This window comes from Capsicum annuum, chromosome 6 (genome assembly GCF_002878395.1).
Source record: "Capsicum annuum cultivar UCD-10X-F1 chromosome 6, UCD10Xv1.1, whole genome shotgun sequence".
NCBI classification, from domain to species: domain Eukaryota; kingdom Viridiplantae; phylum Streptophyta; class Magnoliopsida; order Solanales; family Solanaceae; genus Capsicum; species Capsicum annuum.
Genome location: NC_061116.1, coordinates 186192890 through 186201367, shown reverse-complemented (window position 1 = coordinate 186201367; position 8478 = coordinate 186192890). Strand labels below are relative to the sequence as shown.

General features: G+C 33.0%; 1 protein-coding gene across 1 annotated transcript; it reads right to left on the bottom strand.

Annotated features, from left to right (window-relative positions):
- Window positions 1-2227: 2227 nt before the first annotated feature.
- On the bottom strand, window positions 2228-3771 carry LOC107872879 (RING-H2 finger protein ATL52). Its single transcript, XM_016719531.2, has 2 exons — window positions 3504-3771; window positions 2228-3404 (listed from the first exon to the last, which is right to left on the bottom strand). Exon 2 carries the CDS (start codon window positions 3398-3400, stop codon window positions 2309-2311), a length of 1092 nt encoding a protein of 363 aa, XP_016575017.2. The 5' UTR covers window positions 3401-3404; window positions 3504-3771; the 3' UTR covers window positions 2228-2308.
- Window positions 3772-8478: the final 4707 nt, after the last annotated feature.

The following is an 8478-nucleotide window of genomic DNA, read 5'->3' as shown; positions in this document are numbered from 1 at the left end:
TTGACATAATATACAATTTGATTTTCAAATGATACATTCTTTTCTATAGAATTTTCAGATAATTGAGATGAAGAGGAAACATTACATTTACGATTAAGAAATGCTCGAATTGATTAAACTTTGTCTCAAACATTCAATTGAATATGAGGTCAGAAAATTAAGATGATTCCACTATGAACACCATCGCTATCTCCTTCAACCATCAAACACTCTTCTCTCCATCTCTGCCTCCACCAGTCATTTTAGTTGGACTAATTGATTGGTGGTAAGTGGTGGCTCTGACAACGGCGTAGTACCGACAATAGTGACGTCAGCGGCAGAAGCCGTGAGTTTTTTCATCTTATTCATCAAAGTAAAAATGGATTGTCTTATTCTTGAAATCCCAATATATAAAGTACAAAAAAGATTCAACCTTTCAAACAAATAAAAAAAAATTAAATTGAAATTCATGAAAATTGGTATTGAAAAATTAGAAGCTTTGTGAGAAAATGCCATAGAAAAATTTGAATGAAGTGAAGAGATGAAAACTCTAGAGAGAAAGTATTTATTATATACTTAGTATAGATTATTTAGATGTGAGAGCCTACATAAAAAACAGTTATAAAACTAACAAATAATCATGTAAGGTAATTATTTTAAACCTTAATCATATATAATTAAGAACTTATTTTATCTATGAAATGTAATTTTTTCATTTATTATCCCTGGCTTTTCTAAATGTGTAAGACCTAATTATTGGGGGGCTAGTAGGTTGTCTTAAGCATTAGAACCAAAGCCCGGCCCCCAGGCCCTACCAATTACTCAAATCTAAACATACTTCATCATTGAACATTATGGAAAAATCTAATGACATCGATTAAAGTATCATTAGTAACTCTCTAATTTATTCTTTCCTAAGCATGTCACCACCGATTTCAGTATAAGATATAATATGTTCTATCCTAAGTTATGCACTCTCACATATTTAAAGAGTGAAATCATCTTCCTTTTGAAATTTTGATTAAAAAATGAAACTACAAGATTTTTTTGTTTTTCGGGGGTGGGGGGTGGGGTGGGGTTTCTCATATTACCAACTCTACCATTTGGTTCAAATTAACTCTCCATGGCACAGAGGCAGGGAAAATGCCAGAATAGAAATGGACATAAATTCACAGTTCAAATGCTTTAACAGGCAATATAAATGAAGTATTTAGGGAGAGTTCGGTATGGATGAAAACATTTTCAACAACTCTTCATGTTCGATTGGTCTAGTTTTGATTTATCGCATTATACAAGTATCAATAGATGTACTATCATTGTGGACTACACCATAAACTCTGTGATAATTGTAATATATTTGGTCATCTCTAGTTCTTATGATGTTGAAAATAAGTTTTGTCTTGCCATCGCTGGGATTAATGAGGTAAGGCTTGGCCCCTTTTACTTGTATATTTTTACTGAGATTTCTTATTATTAACAAAATAAGTCACGGAAGTATGTTACCTTGTTGTGAAGCAAGCTGGCTCCATAAGATCCTTTTTTTTTGGTAGAAGCTCCATAAGATCCTATATGAGCTAGAAGTGAAATTTTATTGGGCCAAGTAACATGTTAGAGAGTTTTATTTGACGTGAACTAGAAAGAAGGAAACACTAGGGTCGATGGTGTTACATACTATGTTAGGAGTTTTGCAGCCTTGGCTCAGTCTATTCTTCTCACCTCCTCTTTCAAATTTTTAGCTTGTCCCCTTTCTGATTAATTGTCCTATTTTTTCAATTGTTCTGCAATTTCCGTTTGTTGTTTACATTCTGGAGTTGCAATCTTCCGGTATTGCGATCAATATAGTATATAACACCATAGTGTTTGTGCGGAAAAATTAAGGATGTTGCATGCCTATTGGTATTATTAGAGCCAAGTATAATATCTAAACTACAAGAGAAATTAATGTTACGACAAGAAACGTGATCAAAAGTTTCTAAAATCATCCCTACAAAAATCACTCACTCGCAACATTTTTGTTTAAGGGGCTATTAAACCTAACTCCAAATCTCCAATACAACAGTTGTAGCTGTATTAGCCTCTCATCAATAATCAAACAAACAAAACTCAACATGCCAAATTGCCAATGGAATCCCAAGACATAGAACTCTCCCTTGATTTTTGCATAGAACAATCGTCCACCCACTAAGCTATACAAAAATAGTGGATGGGAAAAAGAGGAACAGAAAAACTCAAATTCTAAGAGGAAAAATACCTTTCAAACTCATGTTTAATCAACTCTTTGTTCAATAGCATACACAAATCCTCCTAAAAAATTAGCACAAAAAAATATTCAAACATTTGACAATGGATTGGCCATATTTTGTCCTCTCCCCCGTTTGGTAAACAAGAATCTCCCACTTGATAATGATCTCTTCATCATCATAGGACTTGCTACACAATATTGTACTAGTACATTGTTTCTAATCCCACTCCTACTCATTTCTTCACCATTATTTTCTTGTTTTGACGTTCCAACATCCCTTTGCAACTCACAATTTTCCCCCGTTACACAATCATGAAATTCATCTTGATCAATTCTCAGTATATCAGCTATAGATAAATGACCTTGAGATACACAATCCATTGACACTGATCTCCTCCTAACTTCTTGATTCATATGGTTTTGGTTCGTTACATCCTCTTCTTTTTCTTCTTCGTCTCGTGTTTCCTCTTCTCTGATGCCCATTTCTATATCACGTTCCGGTTGGATTTGTGGAGTTGTTTCAATTTGAGGAGCTTCCATAATAGGAGGAGGTAATGGAGGAGGTGAAGCATTTGAAACAGTTATATGAGCCCGGCATAACGGGCAATTTGAATGAGATTTTAGCCATGTATCAATGCACATTACATGAAAAGCATGGCTACATTTAGGCAAAAGTCTAAGACTTTCATCTTCTTGAAATTCACTTAAACAAACAGAACAATTTGTTCCTTCAGTCAATAATCCATCGCATTTCTTGTATTTAAACACTGTAATAGACTTGATCAATGCCTCATCCAAACCACCACCCGCGGTAACATTCCATGCCTCGTGATTAGAAGGGTCATGATCCTCTTCAAATTCTGATTCTTCCTGATGATTTTCCCTTCTTCTTGAATTCCCACAATACTTTGATATTATGGCATAGTAGCTTACTAATAGGAAAGCACTAGCAAGAATTCCGATGATCGCGATAACTAGAGGAGAGAAATTACGACCAGAATCATCATCAGCAGAGAAATCAAATTGTGGTGGTGGAGGGAAAATTATGTAACACCATTGTGGGCAGTATAAACTGCAAAATCCTTGAGAACAGTCCCTAGTACTCATATATGGTGCCCAAGTTCTTGGATTACTTACAGGCACCAATTTATCGTCGTCCGGAAGACTCTTACTATACATGACACTGCAGAAAAACAAAATTTTGTGTGGCCCAAAAAGAGGTCACTTTCCCATCTCAAGCAATACGTATAAAACAGGGGAAAACAGAGGAATGAGAAGTTACCTAAGAGCACTTTGGTTATATCAGATAGGAAAAAGGGAGCATATGATAAGACATAAAGAAGGAGAATACTTAGTTTTTTTTTTTTTTTTTTTTCTGTTTTACTTTTGTTTGCTTTTTCTTTGTTCTCTTCTTTTTGTTTCTTTAATTTGCTTTATTGGAGATAGTGGTATATTGACTAACATGGTCATGTTGTTGGTTGGGCATTCATCAAAGTAATCAATGCTTTATCATGGGTACAAGCCACTTGCCACTAAACTGGATTAATAGGATAGATTACATGTAGCTCTTTCCCTTTTGTACAAAAGAAACTTATATTTGACATTACTCACTTTTTAAATATCTTCACTCCTAAGTAAATTCAGTAGAAACTTGTTTAACACTAGCCAATTGAATCTATTTATCAGTTTTTAATTACTGTTACATCAACTCAGTGAGAGGTGGAAAATTAGTTTATGAGAACATAATTCGTTCAATCTGTTTAAGTATCAGTGGGTTGTTTATCAATTAATTTTTTTTTTTTTTTTTTTGTTCAACTCGTCTAGCCAATTAAAAATTGAGCTGATACGAACCTAAATTAATCAATGAGAAATTGTTAAAATGTTTTAATATATCATGCAGCTTTATCAGGTACATAAAAATTATAAAAGAACAAATAATAAATAAGATAGTAAGAATTAGGCGAGTGGATTATGATCCTACATTTTAACATTTTAACCTAGGTAACTTTTGAGCGAATTAATAACTCAGTCTATTTTAAGCCACACAAATTCAATCTAACCCCCACTCCCCATTTTGATACCTCTGGTGAGAACCAAAGCAAAGCTTGCATTATTAGCCTACTCAGGGACGGAGCTAGCATGGTAGTTACAGATTTGGCAGAATCTTATGACTTAAGTTCAAATTCTGTAGTTATGTTGAAAATACTGTTTAATATGTATGCGTAATTTATTGAGAACTCTTTAAGGGAAACAAAGAAGAAGAAGAAGTTGACGCATAACCCATAAACTAAAAATCCCAATTCCACCTTTGTCTACCCCAGAACTATAAAATCTTCAATTTTTTGTCTTAGAAATGGGAAATGGGAATCTTCTTAAAGCCACAATATAAGGAAGTATATATTCTTGCTTTGGTTCTTGATAATTGAAAAGATATTTCTATTCAAGCTATTGAATTCAATGCTACTTTCCTTGTGTATTCTGTGCCTGGTTTGAAGTTTTATTTTATTGCTTTTTTTCTTTTGGTGGGGGAGAAAGAGTGTATAATGATCGTCAAAAGAATGTTGTACAGTGGATAGAGTTGTTCCTTCGTTAATAACAAGTTTTAATTTTTGTGACATGCATTCAGATATGGAGTGCTATTCCTGAATGAGTTCTACTCGAAGTAAACCTAAATTAATCAAATTCTATTACAGATATCCAACCTAGGATTTTTTTTTTTCAAAACAGAGCGTGTACGAATGAACCATATAAGGGAGAACATTCAGTGTCAGAAACTGAAGGAACTCAGAGGTTGTAATGGAGTTTTAATTCTACAAGTCAATCATGTTGGTGAAAGAAATGTAAAACCCAAAATATTCCTTCTTCCTCAGCCCCACACCTTGTCTTTTTCATTCACTTTATTTATTTTTTATGTTCGATAGATAAATACAAATTATTATTAGAAGAATATTTAAATGAAGTATAATTTAGACAAATACTATAAAAATAAGATAAGTTGACGGTGGAGGTGAGGGCAAGTTGAGGGTCGAGACGGGTACAATAGCCGCAGTTTCAGTTACAAGTCTCAATCAACAAGATCAAAATGCAACAATATATATTTATCTTGCTACTTAATAAAATAATTGAATGAGAATATAGGCAAAAAAAGTTTGTCAAATTTTGCATTGAAACGCTATATTAAAAATAGAAATATTTAATTGAAATATGATCTTTAGAATCTAAATGAAATACCATGATTACTTTAAAAGGCTGATTATGCACTAAGTCATTTATTTTCCTACTGTCATCTCCAAAGTATGCTCGGACTAGAGGGTCAAATATATGTAATCCTTTTGGACTCAATTTGACTTTTAGCTTTTACGATCGAGCACCTTAGGAATGTAGAAGAAGATAATATTCTAGCAAAGTCACCAGTACTGAATGAATTCTAGGGTTCCACAAGGGAGTCAATTATCCACTGAAATTCATGAATATAAAGGAGATGGTGACAAGAAGATAATTGAGTGTTTATTTATCCTTTTCTTGCATGCCTTGTCGTCTATACACCATGACTCATGAGGGAGACATGTGGGCCTTTTTTACGATCATCAATTTAACAGCAGCCTTGTTCTTTTTTTTTTTTTGGTTTGGGTTGGTGTGGGATGCTCTCGTAGCTTTTCCATATGAAATTTTTGTACCACACACCAGCCCAAAGTAGTGTGTTTTAAGACGTACCCTATATTTTTTTATTAAATTTGGTCAGTACAATTACTGTACAATTTGTATGCATATAGCTATTGAATAATTATTGTTCACTTGGCACACACTTGTTAAACATTGAGTGTATACTTGCCCCGAGATAAAGGGTTATGATTGCAATTTATATGTTCATAACAAAAACAAGGGGGAAGGGCTGAAGTCTGGTAAAAAATTTACCATCAGAACAACCAGGTACCTAAGGTGTGTTATCTCTTATAAGGTTAGGATAACAGGATAACTATAATAATGCAGCACCTATTGACCTAAATTTGATATGGAGATAGTTGAAAGTGCAGAGTTAGCATTTGAAGTTTATAATTTGAAAATTTAGTCCTTTTTAAGTTATTGAATTCTAAATTAATAATTTTTACATATTTAATGAATCTTGAAAGGTAAATACATTATTTGGATTAAAGCTACTGAGTTATTCAACCGAACTCGTAAGCTATACTCTAGCTCCACTCGGTTTGATTGTGACCCAAAGGTACTCCCGTATGGATCTACGTTTATTTTTATGGAAGAACTGAACTTATTGGTGAAATTGGATAAAAACTTACACGAACCGGTGTATACATCAAGCCAATACATGCACGTTGTGTTTGAATTTAGAGTTTATGTTAGTTAACCATGATTAATTAACATGTATTTTACTTAATTTAATTACTTAACAATGATAAAAACTATTAATTTGATGTATACATCGGGTGCGTATAAATTTTTACCATGAAATTGTTACTCAAACACTAGTACACCTTGTTAGAATTATGTATGTATGTATGGGGTCACTCCCTTCATATAGATTTTGTGAGGTAATCCATGAAAAAATTTGCCGGTAGTAATTATTTCCTGTCCCATTTTGTCTTGCAATTGGAAAAAGATCGCTATGAGGTTACTATCGTTATGTGGCTGAGGCACAGGGTAAATCGTCTTTTGCAGTCGTCCATTAGTAAATTGTTTATAACTTCGACAAAGGTTTGTCATTTCACTAGAATGATTAAGACCAACGTAATTCTAACGGATCATTTGTTACGAGGTATAAGAAATATTAATTTCAAGATAAAATACAAAAGTATTATTTTCTTTTTATTTTGGTTAGAATTATTAATTAATAAGGTGGTAAGTTTCTCATTATATTATATAGCAGGATAACAAATTCCATAAAATATACCAATCCACAAGGTAACTTTGTCTGTTCATCTTCTATACCAATTCCTCAGGAGTCGTATAGCGTACATGAAAGGATAAACAGGAATACCCCTATGAATTGAGATTATTTAATTTATTTTATCCCACCCCATTTTAGTACAAATGGTGATAAGAAGCTCAAACAAACCTTGCAAAACGTATATGCTTTACTAATATAAAGGTTCAGAATTAGTTAATACCTCACACCAAATATGAAAAAAAGTTAATTCTAAATTTTATTTCAAAATTATTGTCCTCTCTTCTTTTGGTACGACTCCTAGTATAATGGCGTATTTTCTTTTAAAGTTGAAGTGAAAATCATAAACAGATGCTAATAAACCAATAACTTACAGAATCAAACTTGATTCAAATGGGCATGTGAAAATTAAAAACTACAAATAATTTAAAAAAAATAGCTTCATTAAGTTACGTGTATGATGAACAAATTAAAAGTGGAGTTCAAAGGTTGCAACATGTCCAAAATGGTGATTCACACAGAAGTGTTATTGGGAAGTGATGTTTCATTTTAATATTATTATTATTTTAATATTAGTTTGCCTTTAATTAAATGAAATTATCTCATTTGCTGCATGCATGTATTTTGTTGCATTCCGTGTGAGTAATGGCATATAATGTCAATTACTGCCTTCTTGTGTTAATGACACCAGCAAATGGCATATAATGCCAATAACACCGTGCTTTGGCTTTTAAGGGTTAGAAACGTGCATGCTTTGGCTTAATTGTTTGGTGGCTTTTAAGGGTTAGAAACGTGCATGCTTTGGCTTAATTGTTTGGTGGCTGAATTTGTCCACTAATTTTCTTGAAAATCTTGTAACTTCCACTCTATTATTAATTCTTGTATTCTTTATGTGGTGTAACTCACGTAACTCATGAAATCTTTAAACCATTGATCTACTCTCTTTACTACTATCATTCATTCTTCCTATTCATTGCATGGAAGATTTCTCACCTATAAATAGAGGTAGTCTTGCATAATTTTGAAAAATATATACAAGATATTATAGAGTTCACAAAAAAAGTTAGTAAAAAAGAGAGTTTATTAGTTGAAAGGAGGTGTTCTTTTTGTGGAGCTTTGAACTCAACTCTTGTCCAGAGTTGTTGAGTTGTTCTTTGTGAGAAAGACTATTGTATCCTGGAGGGGATAAGTCAAGACGATTACTGCTGGGCCGGTGAAACAATTTGCTGCAATGAGCTTGAATCTCCTTAAAGAGAGCTAGATATCCGCGCCTCAGCCGAAGAAGAAGAAGGAAATATTCTTTTCTTTTTTCTTCACTTGTAATTTTCAGTTGTAAGATTATTGTAATTTCACCAAC